The sequence below is a fragment of the Trichosurus vulpecula genome, chromosome 3, assembly GCF_011100635.1.
Source record: "Trichosurus vulpecula isolate mTriVul1 chromosome 3, mTriVul1.pri, whole genome shotgun sequence".
Classification (NCBI taxonomy): domain Eukaryota; kingdom Metazoa; phylum Chordata; class Mammalia; order Diprotodontia; family Phalangeridae; genus Trichosurus; species Trichosurus vulpecula.
Window position 1 is genome coordinate 229,025,324 of NC_050575.1, and position 14,733 is coordinate 229,040,056.

The window sequence follows — 14,733 nt, forward strand, 5'->3', positions numbered from 1 at the left end:
TCAGCAGTGCTAAACTGGTTTGAGCTGGTCTAAACTGTTTTTGACTGGTTTAAAATGTGTTGAACTGGTTTAGGTGGGTTCAAACTGATTTTGCCCAGTTTTGACTGGTTTGAATGGGGGTTTTACCAGTATGAACTCATTCTAACTGGTATGAACTGTTTTTTACTGTTTTTAAGAGAGTTTGAAGTGGTCTAAACCAGTTTGGACTGCTTTGGACTGCTTTTAACCTGGATAGAAATGGTTTAGACTTGTTTGAATTGCTTGTGAGTGCTTTTAACTGGGTTAAACTGGTCTAAACCAGGTGGGACTGGTTTTCACCTGTTTGAACTGGGTTTCACCTTTTTTATTTAATTTAAGGTTACTGTAGAGAAACCTCAATCAATGTGATTTTTAAAGTTTTAAACACATTGCTGTCTTTGAGGTGGGGAATAGAAGACCATCAAAGAGCAGGGAATTTTAAATGTGACTAGGAGATCTGCTAAGAATGGAAGCAGGAAGTAAACATCCACTAGTTCTTGCTTCTCTGAGTTACAATATTCATTTACACACTCAATTTTCAGTTGGTGTTGTTGAATTTTTACTGGATAGCTAATCAAGAGAATCCACAATTTCTGGTGTTGAAAAGGAACCAGAGACACTGAGAAATTACATGCCTTGCTTAGGGTCACTCGGTCAACACGTGTTACAAAGGTTCAGAAGCCTAGGTTTTTCTGACTCCAAAACCAGCACTCTACCAAGTATTCCAGGCTTATTCTCCTATTGAAGTTTCATATCATAAGAGATGAGAACAGATCCCTATGTAGAGAGAAATGAAAGGTTATAGAAGGCAAGGCAGAGATTAGTGACCAATCTGTAAAACAGACAAAGAGTAGAAGTGCTGTCACTTCCAGCCAGCAGCTCTGGTCAGGCCACCAGAGAGTGAGAAGATTACATGGGCCAGGTGGAAGAGTATAGGACAGCTCTGTTTATTAAGCTGAAGAAAAGGGCTTGTGTACCTTATTAGGCAAGCAGATCAACAAATTCGCGTGTGAGATATTTGTTATATAGCATGACTTTCTTGTGCTTTATTCCCCTTTTGCCATAAACAATATTGTATTAATACCACACAGGTAGTGTTTAGCACATGTGTGCCATGGAGGTTTTGGAGAGAGCACTTGTGTGCCAAGGAGCTTTGGAGAGAGCATATGTGTACTGAGGAGGGGTTTGGAGAGTCTATGTGCTGAGTTATCAGCCCAAGGGCAAGAACAGGATTCAGGGAAAACCTGACCTGTATCTTATCCCAGAATGGACTTTCTCAGAGCTGGCCTTCTACATAGAAGTTTAAGAATAAGAAACTCAAAATATATTTTAAAATAAATACCACTCAATTCCAATGATTCATATTTGGAGTGGAACCCAATATACAATGTTCAGGAAGAGCCCTCAGGACACCAGAATTGCTCCCTTGCTTGTAAGCAGGTAAGGGAGTCATGGGAATAAGGTCAAGAAATGCCCCCTCTGGGACCCATTAAAGCTCCTGACCCTAGAACAACAGGTCCATGATGTAGTCATCTCAGGTAATCAAAGAATGCCATCTGAAATGAGCTGAGGCACAGATCCAATCCGAAGAGGAGGCATCTAATGGGACAGCACAGCTACTCCCTCAGGAAAATGGCTCTTACTGTTTTCATTCTTCCTAGAAGACAATAAAACCTGAATATGGAAATATCCTTCTTTAGCACTCTTTTTGCATTTCTCCTCCTGCTCTTCCCATCTATGTCACTTTTTTCTCAAATCTTGGCAAATTCTGAGCCCCGTGAGCTATAGACTTCTGTTTGCTTCCCATTGCTGGCCAGGAGGGGCTGGTTCAGGGAGAATTAGGTAAGATAAGCAGCTTCTTCCCTTTCTTCACACATGGGAGAAAGGGAAAGGCAGTGGTCCCATGCCACCTTAGTAATGTTTCTGTGCTGTGCCCATATCTGCCCAATCAAATCATCAGAGAAGCCAAACATTATCAAAAATGGATTTACTCATAACTATCTCATCACAGAAATCCCATCCTATATTCATCACTGGTAGAAAATATAAATTTTCCCCCACAAGTTTCCACTTGATCATTTCAGACTTTCAGCTAACCGTAGAAGAGACAGTGGAGTTGAGCACTGACCCACTTTCTACATCAGAGGTAAGTGAGGAACTGTGTGTTCTACTTCTGAATCTGCATTTGCTTTAGGGAGAGAAAATGGAGGGGGATGGGGTAGAAAGAAAATAATATCTAAAATTCTCTGTTCCAAATTAAGGACAGAATGATACCATAGCGTCTTCATAATGAAGAAGCCCCTGAAACCTGTGTACATATATTTCTCTTTTACCCACAAATTTCCCAATGAGACATGGGCTTATTGATGAAAAGAAAACTGAGAACCAGTGAGGGGCATGAATTGGTCCATGGTCACCCAGGGAGTTGCATTCAAATTTGATGATAGAACCCATATCTCTTTAGAGTGCCTTAGTTTCTGAGTTCTACAACAGTGTTGCCTGCTATAACCAACCTCTTGGACTATCCTTCATCATAGTTCACCAAAACCACTCCCACCACATGCTGCAAGATAGTCAAAATGGAATATGTAATAATTTGTACTTTTGGAAAGCAGTTTTTCCAACTCAGTACCCACACAGAGCCCTGTGTCCATAGAAATACCCTATTCTCTACTATCCCCCACGATCACTTCTGGTGTTAACTAATGCTAAAAAGATCTCCAAGAAATTGTCTTCTTATATCTCACAATTTATATTAAATATATAAGACCCTGTAGTTATAATTTCTCCCAAGAGAAGCCTGTTGTCTTTGTTTAATAGGAAAGTCCAATTTTGGCCAGTAAACTGGCCAAAAGTAAAATATGCACAGAAGAAAAAAGACGGGGAAAAGAGTTAAAAGAAGGGTTTTTTCATCTTATTTTTTTCAAGCCTTCTGCTAAATATTACCACAAACTGGATGATACCCCAGGAGGCATCAGGATTCTGTCTTCAGCTTCTACTTGGACTTGGGCTTGTCACTTGCTCCAAGACTTTGCTTTTATTTTTTCCTGATTATGTGGCTAAGTCACAATTGGCCCACTATTGATATTAGTGGTTTTCTATCTCAGGCAGAATATAAATACAAGAGTGTCTGATGGCTCCTGAAGTCCCCTAGATGGCCATTGGCATATGCTGTAATGCTATATCTATAATGTTATATTCCAACTAAATGTACTCCAGTATCTAAAAAGCCATTTTCCCCACCTCTTCTTGCTCCAAACCACCATCACTCTCCCATTCCAAGGAGGAGATCAAAGACAAGTTCTAGGACATGTCTGTTTCCAGAAATATCTCCTTTTCCCCCTTCATCTCCTCCTATTATCCTCACCAAGGTAATGTGTGGAGGGGCAAGAGAAGGCAAAAAATGTAAATTTGATTTTCATTTATGAATTTCTACTGAATTTATACTCAAATGAGGTTTGTGTAGATATGTGAGGTGCCTCAGAATAACTCTACCACTTAATCATTAGGATCATAGATTTAGAGTTCAACTAATCAAAATTCTCATTTTAATGATGAAACTCAGGACCATAGAAGTGAAACAACCTGCTCTAGGTCACACAGGTAGTAAGTAGGGTCCCTCCTTCCCATGTTACTTACTAGCTCCTCGGTATTCAGATTAGGGCAATAGCAATCCAATTGGCAACAAAGTAGTAGGTCAGAAACCATATATAACAATTGTACTGTAACATGAGGGTAAAGGGAAAGTAGTAAGTAACTGAATAACAATAGAAAAAACTCAGATATTAACTGGACAAACAACAGCTACTATTTATATGGCCTTTTTAAGGCTTTCAAAGCACTTTACACATTTGAACTCATCTTATCCTCACAAGCGCCTTGTGAGGTATGTGCTATTGTTACCCCTACTCTACAGATGAGGAAGCAGCTAGGTGGCACAGTGGGTAAAGTGCCAGGCCTGGAGTCAGGAAGACCTAAGTTCAAGTCTGGCCTCAGATAATTATAATCTGTATGACCCTGGGAAGTCCCTCAATGTTGTTTGTCTCAGTTTCCTCATCTCTAAAATGCATTGGAAAGGTAAATGGCAAACCACTCCACTATCTCTGCCAAAAACAAGCAAAGAAACAAATCCAACAGGGATCTCAAAGAGGTGGACATGATTGAAGATGGCTGAACAACAACAGAAAAGAAAGCTTAGGCAGAGAGAGGATAAGTGACTTGCCCAAGGCTACATATAAACTAGTAAGTCTCTGAGGCAGAATCCAGATTCAGGTCTTCCTTCCTCTAAATTCAGGGCATTATCCACTATGCCACTTAGTAAACTGCATGTAGATAAAATGAACTCCATTTCACTCTTTCATTCCCTTATTTCACAATAATTTTCTTATTCTAGATTGCCATCCACATATCTTGTTCATACATACATTAAAACATTAAATTCATTATCATCTTTATCATCATTTCGTAATTCTATTGTATACCAGTCACCACTCTTCTGAAAAGAAAAGAAAGAACATTTCATCATTTCTCCAGCCTGGTCTCTGGACTTGGGGGAAAGAATAATAACAGGATTCCTTCACCTCTCACCACTTGTTCCCATCTGAACTTCAGGCTTTGAGAGGACTCCACCCTAAAGCTAAATGGCTATGGACATTGACAACCTACCTGCCCTTGCTCCTTCATGATTAACACATTCCCCATCCCATTCTGAAACACAGTCACCCCTTGTCTTTCAAACCCTATTCTTCACACTCCATTGTTCAATTCTTTCTTCCCACTCCCCACGACTAATCTTCCCAATTTTCCCCTCTGAAGTTACCCATCCTTTCTACTGTGTCCTTTGGAATACTGCTCCATAGGTACCAAACTAGCTTTTGTCTTTAAGATTTTCCTTTCACACTTTTTCCATCTTCTAGCTCTCATCAATAAGACTCATCTCCTTCCTTATAACAGAGAATCCCTGGCCTCTCTTTCCAACACCAGCTTTATTTTCATTTATTCCCTCACCTCACTGATCCAACTGGGATAGTATTCCTTGTTCCTTGTTACCACTTTCAGGCACTTCCCCTACTTTCCTGACTCAGTAATCTCTCCTCTTCTGAGGTTCACTCAAACCATATCTGCCACCCAATCAAAATTCTGGTAAGCATTGGCAAAAGATATCCAAAACACTTCCCTTCTTTCCAGAATGAGTTCAGTGCCTGATTTTTAGTCTTTCTCTCATACTAAGGGATGTCAACATAGATTTTTTATTTTTTTTTTATTAATTAACTTTTTTATTTTCAACATTCACTTCCATAAGATTTTGAGTTCCAAATTTTCTCCTCATATCTCCCCTTCCCCCACCCCAAGATAATGTGCATTCTGATTACCTTTTCCCCCAATCTGCCCTCCCTTCTATTATCCACCCTTCTCTTACCTCCTTCCCCCCTACTTTCCTATAGGTTAAAACAGATTTCCATACCCAATTGTGTGTGACATACATTTTGATATATTCTCAACCACTCTAATCTCCCTGTTTCTCAACATACTCATTTCAGATGACATACTTCTCAACCTCACTTTACCCACACAGAAAAGATGATAATGTACTTGATCTTGGCAAAGTTACCATGCCACTAAAACCAATAGTCCTTCAAATCATCATCATCATCATCATCATCATCATCATCATCATCATCAGAGTTAGCATTTATATAATACTTTAAGATTTACAAAGTGCCATATATATGTGTGTACCTATATCTATGTGTATAGATGATATAGATATAGATATTGATATAGATATAGATGTGGATATAGATTTAGATATAGATGTAGATATATATATAGATAGACACACCTATTATTTCATTGATCCTCTTGTCAATGCTTTGAGGTAGGTGCTATTATTTTTTTTCACATTTTTTATTTAATATATTTAGTTTTCAGCATTGATTTTCACAAGAGTTTGAATTACAAATTTTCTCCCCATTTCTACCCTCCCACCCACTCCATAATGGCATATATTCTGGTTGCCCTGTTCCTCAGTCTGCCCTCCCCTCTGTCACCCCACTCCCCTCCCATCCCTTTTTCCCTTCCTTTCTTGTAGGGCAAGATAAATTTCTACACCCCATTGCCTGTGTATCTTATTTTCTAGTTTCATGCAAAAACTTTTCTTTTGCTTTTGAACATCTGTTTTTAAAACTTTGAGTTCCAAATCCTCTCCCCTCTTCCCTTCCCACCCACCCTCCCTAAGAAGTCAAGCAATTCAACGTAAGCCACATGTGTATCATTATGTATAACCCTTCCACAATACTCATGTTGTGAAAGACTCACTATATTTTACTCCTTCCTAACCTATCCCCCTTTATTGAATTTTCTCCCTTAACCCTGTCCCCTTTCAAAAGTGTTTGTTTTTGATTACCTCCACCCCCATCTGCCCTCCTTTCTATCATCCCCCCTTTTTATCTTCTTCTTCCTCCTTTTTTCCTGTGGGGTAAGTTATCCAATTGAGTATGTATGGTATTCCCTCCTCAGGTCAAATTTGATGAGAGCAAGATTCACTCATTCCCCTTCACCTGACTCCTGACTTCTCTTCCCTTCCTACAGAACTGATTTGTCTTGCCACTTTTATGCAAGATTATTTACCCCATTCTTTCTCTCCCTGTCTCCCTCTCCCTTTCTCAATATATTCCTCTCTTATCCCTTAATTTAATTTAATTTTATTTCTTTTAGATATCTTCCCTTCATCTTCAACTCACCCTGTGCCTGCTCTCTCTCTCTCTCTCTCTCTCTCTCTCTCTCTCTCTCTCTTCTCTCTGTATATATATATATATATATATATATATATATATATATATACACATATATATATGCATACACATACATATACACATACATATATACATATATATACACTCACATATACATATATACATAAGCATATACATATATATATGAATATTCCCTTCAGTTACCCTAATACTGAGGTCTCATGAATCATACACATCATCTTTCCATGTAGGAATGTAAACAAAACAGTTCAACTTTAGTAAGTCCCTTGCAATTTCTTTTTCTTGATTATCTTTTCATGCTTCTCTTGATTCTTGTGTTTGAAAGTCAAATTTTCTATTCAGCTCTGGTCTTTTCACTGAGAAAGCTTGAAAGTCCTCTATTTTATTGGAAATCCATATTTTGCCTTGGAGCATGATACTCAGTTTTGCTGGAAAGGTGAGTCTTGGTTTTAATCCTAGCTCCATTGACCTCCGGAATATTGTATTCCAAGCCCTTCGATCTCTTAATGTAGAAGCTGCTAGATCTTGGGTATTCTGATTGTGTTTCCACAATACTCAAATTGTTTCTTTTTGGCTGCTTGCAGTATTTTCTCCTTGATCTGGGAGCTCTGGAATTTGGTGAGAATATCCCTAGGATATTTCTTTTTGGGATCTATTTGAGGAGGCAATCAGTGGATTCTTTCAATTTCTATTTTGCCTTGCGGTTCTAGAATATCAGGGCAGTTCTCCTTGATGATTTCTTGAAAGATGATATCTAGGCTCTTTTTTTGATCATGGCTTTCAGGTAGTCCAATAATTTTTAAATTATCTCTCCTGGATCTATTCTCCAGGTCAGTGGTTTCTCCCATGATATATTTCATATTGTCTTCCATTTTTTCATTCCTTTGGTTCTGTTTTATAATATCTTGATTTCTCATCAAGTCACTAGCTTCCACTTGCTCCAATCTAATTTTTAAGGTAGTATTTTCTTCAGTGGTCTTTTGGACCTCCTTTTCCATTTGGCTAATTCTGCCTTTCAAGGCATTCTTCTCATTGGCTTTTTGGAGCTCTTTTGCCATTTGAGTTAGTCTATTTTTTAAGGTGTTGTTTTCTTCAGTGTATTTTTCAGCATTTTTTTGGGTCTCCTTTAGCAAGTCATTGATTTGTTTTTCATGGTTTTCTCGCATCCTTTTCATTTCTCTTCCCAATTTTTCCTCTACCTCTCTAACTTGTTTTTCCAAATCCTTTTTGAGCTCTTCCATGGCTTTTCTTGGAGGCTTTTATTGTAGGCTCTTTGACTTTGTTGACTTCTTCTGGCTGTATGTTTTGGTCTTCTTTGTCACCAAAGTAAGATTCCAAAGTCTGAGACTGATCTGGGTGTGTTTTCGCTGCCTGGCCATATTCTCAACCAACTAACCTGACTCTTGAGCTTTTCAGTGGGGTATGACTGCTTGTAGACTGGAGAGTTCTATGTTCCACGTTTGGGGGGGAGGTGCCAGCTCTGCCACACCAGCACTCCTCCTTCCCCAAGAACCCCCAACCCGGTCTGGGCTTAAATCTTCAACAGGCTGTGCACTCCTGCTCTGATCCGCCACTTAATTCCTCCCACCAGGTGGGCCTGGGGCTGGAAGCAACTGCAGCTGTAGTTCTGTAGCTCCCCCACCTCCTCTGCCCCCGGGGCAGTAGCTGAACCCTGAACTCCTTCCACTCCCGCTGCTTTTCCCACTAACCTTCTCTGCTGTCTTTGGTGTTTGTGGGTTAAGAAGTCTGGTAACTGCCGCAGCTCGCTGATTCAGGGCGCTAGGGCAAGCGCTGCCCAGCTCCTGGTCTGTTTTGTCTGTGCCTTCCACGCTGGGCTCTGCTCCACTCCACTCCCAGCTCCCTGCAGGATAGACCTCACCCAGAGACCATCCAGGCTGTCCTGAGCTGGAGCCCTGCTTCCCTCTGCTATTTTGTGGGTTCTGCAGTTCTAGAATTGGTTCAGAGCCATTTTTTATAGGTTTTTTGGAGGGACTCGGCGGGGAGCTCACACTAGTCCCTGCTTTTGAGCTGCCATCTTGGCTCCGCCCCCTGGTAGGTGCTATTATTAATACCATGTAACAGATGGGGAAACTGAAGCTAAGAGAATGAAGTGACTTATCTAGGGCTCCAAAACTATAAATGTCTGTTGTAAGATTTCAACTCAGATCTTCCAGACAATGATTTTATCAACTGTACCAACTGGCTAATTAATGTTAATATATTAAGCATTAAATCTTACCTATCCTTTCTTCTCTCCTAAAATATGTGGTACAAATCACAGTATTCATGGTACTTCTTTTCTTCTCCATCACAAACTTCATGATAGAGTAGTCACTGAGCCCCAAAATTCCCATCATTTCTACTTGAGCAATAACTTCCTCATCATTAGTCAAAATCAGGCCCAGGAAAGTCAATCAATTGTCAGTTCTTTGTTGATTCCATTTAAAGAATAAAAAATTTTATTTAATCAAAGCATACACTTCTCAACTGCTCAGTTTTGGTAGTCATCCCCATCCATCTAATAGTCAGGTATTGTAACTTTCCTATTACTCTTAACATCATGCTACCATGCCATGTTTGTGATCTCATTCCCAAACTTTTTGTCTAAATTATTTCTTCTGTCTAGTTTATTTGAATTATATTCCCACAATAATGCCAGCTCTGATTCTCCTTCCAAAGTTTCACACCCATGTCTTCTTTATCATATTCCCTCCCCCCGGGTCCAAGGATATTACATATCTTCATATGGATATATCTTCTTAATATACAATGCTATTTCCTTTCCTCTTATGACTCTTCTGTTCATTGTGAATATGGTGTAAACTTCCAAAAACACACTGTTATCATAAATACTTAATCTCACCTGACCTAAACTGAACGAACAAGGTCAAATTTTCTTTGTGCGTTAGGTTGTATTTTGCCCTGCTTATTGTCCATTCTTTGTTCTTAGTGTATATAGACTTCGTAGGCCCTTTATTTTATGGCTGGATTCCTTATTTGATTACTTTCTCCTGAGAAGTAATCTTTTCTTCTATTCTTATTTCTATATTGGACTTAGAATCATCTGATGTTAATCAAATTAATAGATCTGTGCAAACACTTTCCTCCTGTTCCTCCTTTTTCAGTTTAGAGCCTATTGCTTGCCTCCCAATATTGAATTATTCTTCTCCTCTTTGCAATGTTATTCTATTCTCAGATCTTTTAGTGTAGAATATAATTTATCTTTTTTCCTTTATCTTACTATCACTTCCCAATAGATTTTCCTTGATAACAAATAGGTCACAAAAAATAAAAACATTATTTTTTTCTCCAAATATATACCTCATTATGTACCTATAGTTCACCACATCTATGCTGAAAAGCATAAGGTACGATTCACAATCTTCTGAATCATACATTCAGTGCTATTCTTTCAAAGAACACTTTACTATCATTAAAAATTGAAAGTAGACATATGTTCCCCTAGCACTTCTTTTTCAGAAAAGAGACCAACCTATAAATCATGCATACATAGCTGCTATTTTGTACTGGTAGGAGAACAAGAATACCATACTCCCAGAAAGACATTGCAAAATTAGCCTATCCCAGTCCTTTAAGCTTTGGGGGTCACATTTCTTGGACATATCTTGTGGAAAACTGTCTGTTTACCATACATATACACTGATGTGAGGGATTATTGGGGGAGGGGTGGCCTCCTGAGTATTACTTAATTTATCAAGGTGAGCCTTGCAATTTTTCTGTCAATAGAATTATGCAATCTTCGCATCTACCTCTCATTTGTGATTAATATATTCCTTTCTGGATTTTATGCAAACATCAAAGAGAAGCTGAACCATAAGCAGAAAGCAAATTGTTCAATTAGATGCAGGTATTTCCTTGCATTTCTCTTCTAACAATTCTGTAGCTTAATTCTGCACACAGAAGCAGATCCATTTAGCTACAGGTGTCATTGATAGCCACTCAGCCTTGAAGTTTGTACATGACATGTAGGTAGAAGATTTGAGGAAATTCAATGGTTTCTTTGGTTTACAGAAAGTCAGAACTCTTTTTTCTTTCAACATAGCTTCTGTCCACATGGCAGCTGACCAACTCATTGTAAGGAAATGTATGGATTTGTGGACGTATCCAATAAAAAGTGGTGGACTTTTCTACCTCACCCCTGCAATCCTGCCTCCTTCACTTGATCTAGATATATTTTATGGAGCATTAATCAAGGGAACTTTGCACAATGGAGTTGGCTTTCCATAGAAACACACACACACACACACACACACACACACACAAACACATACACACACACAAGATCAATAATCAAATAAACAGTGTTTAATAATAATGCAATGCATAATTAAAATGTTTTAATTTGCTGAGCAAATGTAGGACTGTTGCTCTCTCTCCTAAGTCCTAGAAGTCTCCCCACAGACCCCAGGCAAAAGACAAATCTGGACAAAGGAGTTCTAGAACATATATACTTTGGATTTGTTTGTTTGAATTTGTTCCTTCACTTTAGGGAGAAAAATGCTGCCTACTCAGTGCTCAATGCTACAGAACAGTAGTTCCCAAGGTATTTTGTTCTGCAAACCTTTTAACTGCAGCAGCAGCAGCAACAACAAGATGTGTTGTGAATCACTAGGATAATTTACTATACTACTCAAAATATTTATTAATGTTTATATTAATTACAATAACATTTGCCCCAAAATTACAAATTAAAATTTACACTGTAAAATTATGTTCATGTTTTAAAAATTTACTTTACCTGTAAATTGAAAACTTTAAATATAAAATGGTATTTATAAAACAATTACAAATAAATTATATGAAATATTTTATGTAAATTAAAAGTAATCTAGCAGGACCTAATATTCATACTTTTGTCTACAATAATGCATAATAAATTTATTTTATGAATTATATTTAATACAAATATCTTTAGTTAAATAAATAATGACTTGAAAGTTGTATAACCCTCACGGTGGTTGGAAAATAATTTCATGACAGGTTGTGAAATGGGAAAAAATGTTGCATTTGGTCAAAAGTGATGAAATTTGAGGCAAAAAAAACAAAATTGTTGTGAACTCATGCATAAGAGTTTCAAATAACTGCAGAAGCAAACCTACAAAGTTTCAAACATACACATGCTTGTTGCCACAGAAGAGAAATACATTTGCAACAAAATTGGTTAATTATTACCTGTTTAAAGAGCTCTTAGAGAATCTTTAGTGTGAACCAATTGAACCATTGCCACAAATACCCAAGATGTTAGCAATCAATTAAATGGAAACAACTGCTCTAAAAGAAGAGGTAGAAATATGGAGTTTATAGATTCATATTCCAGGCATGGAACTCAGTCCTAGCTGTCTTGTCATTATCAGGAATATTCAACATTTTTAAACTACAGTTAATCCATCATGAAATAAGATCAGTAGACTTGTCAGAAAACACCAGCAAAATGGATATTGCTATGATTGGTCCCAGAAGACTTTTCTCTGACCCTTAACTTCAGTGACTCTTTCTCTTACAACTGTCACTCTTCCTGTTCCACCATTAGAAAAATTCCTACCATTTGAGTTTTAGGGGAAAAGAAAAACAAAATAAAAGGGATGCAACATAAATTCATATCAATATAGGACAGAAATAAATAGAATATTAATTGGATCTATTCAGTTTTCTTCTCCTTAGCACTCCTCTTCAAAATTTATCCTAATATATCTGCCTGCTTGACCTCCTCAGTTACAAATATATATTAAGTTTATATAAATTGATATAACATATCTAAATCAATTATCTTTAAGCAGAAAACAAGACTTATAAGGACAAACAAGGATTTAAAAATCCAATGAAAATAAAATTACAAAGAAAATCTAAAAGACTAATACTATCACATTACTCCAAATAGTTTAAAAGTTTTTATATGTGTTTGTACTCTAAAATAGTTCTCTTTAGAAGTTTATAATTATGTGCATATTTTAAAGTAATTCATCACCCTTTACATGGCTCAATCTGAGGGTCAGCTTTGTCAATTGTTAGAGGGGAAATACTTTTATCAGGAAGTAAGCTCAATAATTCTGGTGTGAGTCCAATTGGCCAATGGGAAGGCTGGCTTTTACTGACTTTTAGTGGACACTGACATCATACATTTACAACATTCCTTGATTTGATGGGCCTATGAACCCATCTCTCTGTTTTGATCCAGGGGAAAAAAGTTCTGTGCAATGGATCTCTGGAACACCACCTTGGATAACAGTTTCTTCCTCATTGGAATTCTCCAGGACAGTAAGTATCCTGGACTGGTTTGTGCCACAGTCACATTTCTCTACCTGGTGGCGGTGACCAGCAATGGCCTCCTGCTCCTCTTGATCACTATGGACAAGAGGCTCCATGTGCCTATGTACTTCTTGCTCAGCCAGCTCTCACTTATGGATCTGCTCCTTACTACTGTCATTTCTCCCAAAACATTTGTGGATTACTTGCGTGGACAGAGCACCATCTCTTTTTCAGGCTGTGGATTTCAGGTATTCCTGACACTGACAGTTGGAGGTGCTGAAGATATCCTATTGGCTTTGATGGCATATGACCGCTATGTAGCCATTCAACATCCATTGAACTATATGGTCTTCATGAGACCAAAAGTTTGCTGGTCCATGGTGGCCACATACTGGCTCTTGGCATCCGTGAATGCCCTTGTGCACACCATATACACAATGCACTTCCCTTTCTGTAGAACCCGGGTGATAAGCCACCTGCTCTGTGAGCTCCCTCCTGTGTTGAAGCTAGCATGTGCTGACACCACAAAGTACTTGTTCATGGTATATACAATGGGCGTGACATTTCTCTTCATCCCCCTCTCTGTTATCCTTGCCTCCTATACACTAGTTTTAACTGCTGTGTTCCATATGCCTTCGATACAGGGGAGAAAGAAAGCTCTCCTTACCTGCTCATCCCATCTTACAGTGGTAGGACTCTACTATGGAGCTGCTGTGTTCATGTATGTCCTGCCCAGTACTTACCACAGCCCTCAACAGGACAATATCCTCTCCATGTTCTATACCATTATTACTCCAGCCCTGAACCCCCTGATCTATAGCTTGAGGAACAAGGATGTACTGGGAGCTCTGAAGAAGGTACTAGGGAAAGGCCTCTCAGCACCAAAATTATAGAACCCTAGACAGATCTTTGACTGATCTTCCAGCTGAGAGCTAGCAGCTAGAAAATTCTCTCTAGGCTTGTTTCCCCTTATCTGGAACATCTCATGGGGCATCATAATCAAATTGTCCCCTTTGTTCTTACTTCAAAACTATTGTATTCTGTACATGAGTCCATTTAGGATGTGAGAGGCATTTAGAGAAGGGGCAACATAAAGGAAATTATACAGAGGTACAAAATATTTGACTTCTTTAATTCCTGGTAATAATTGTGCCCAGGTAACAAAACTCACCCTTCATAGTTCATTCTAGAAATTATTTATAGAAATTGTAGTCAAAATCTGCAGCCTATAGCTTGAAGAATAGAGTTTCCTAATTTTCAAAACTAACATAAAATTTGTCCCTCTTTGGTCTTGTGATACTCCTCTCAATCTTCATGATTTTCAAACACCACAAATACCAGCTCACCAATCACCTCTGGAAACAGCATCGTCTGTATAATTATTTTCCCCCAAGTATATTCAGCCTCTACTTGAAGATGTCAAGGAAGGGTAAATCCACTATTTCCAGGGGAAATTCACTTTTGGTCAACTGTGTTAGTTAGTTTTTACTTTTATCAAATAAAGTGGAGGGCCACCCACTGAGCAATAAAGAGCAGTATATTGGGCATAAACAGGAAGCTACATGCTAGAAACGTAGAACTATTCAGAAAGTTAAGTGTAAAAGGTGCTATAAGGAGACATGCATGACTATTAAAAATATGGGCAGTCAATTATTAGAATTGTTTTCTGTTT

General features: G+C 38.3%; 1 protein-coding gene across 1 annotated transcript; it reads left to right on the forward strand.

Annotated features, from left to right (window-relative positions):
• The first annotated feature begins 13,009 nt into the window (after window positions 1-13,009).
• Window positions 13,010-13,954, forward strand: LOC118844179 (olfactory receptor 2AG1-like). Its single transcript, XM_036752022.1, has one exon. It carries the CDS (start codon window positions 13,010-13,012, stop codon window positions 13,952-13,954), a length of 945 nt encoding a protein of 314 aa, XP_036607917.1.
• The last annotated feature ends 779 nt before the right edge of the window (window positions 13,955-14,733 follow it).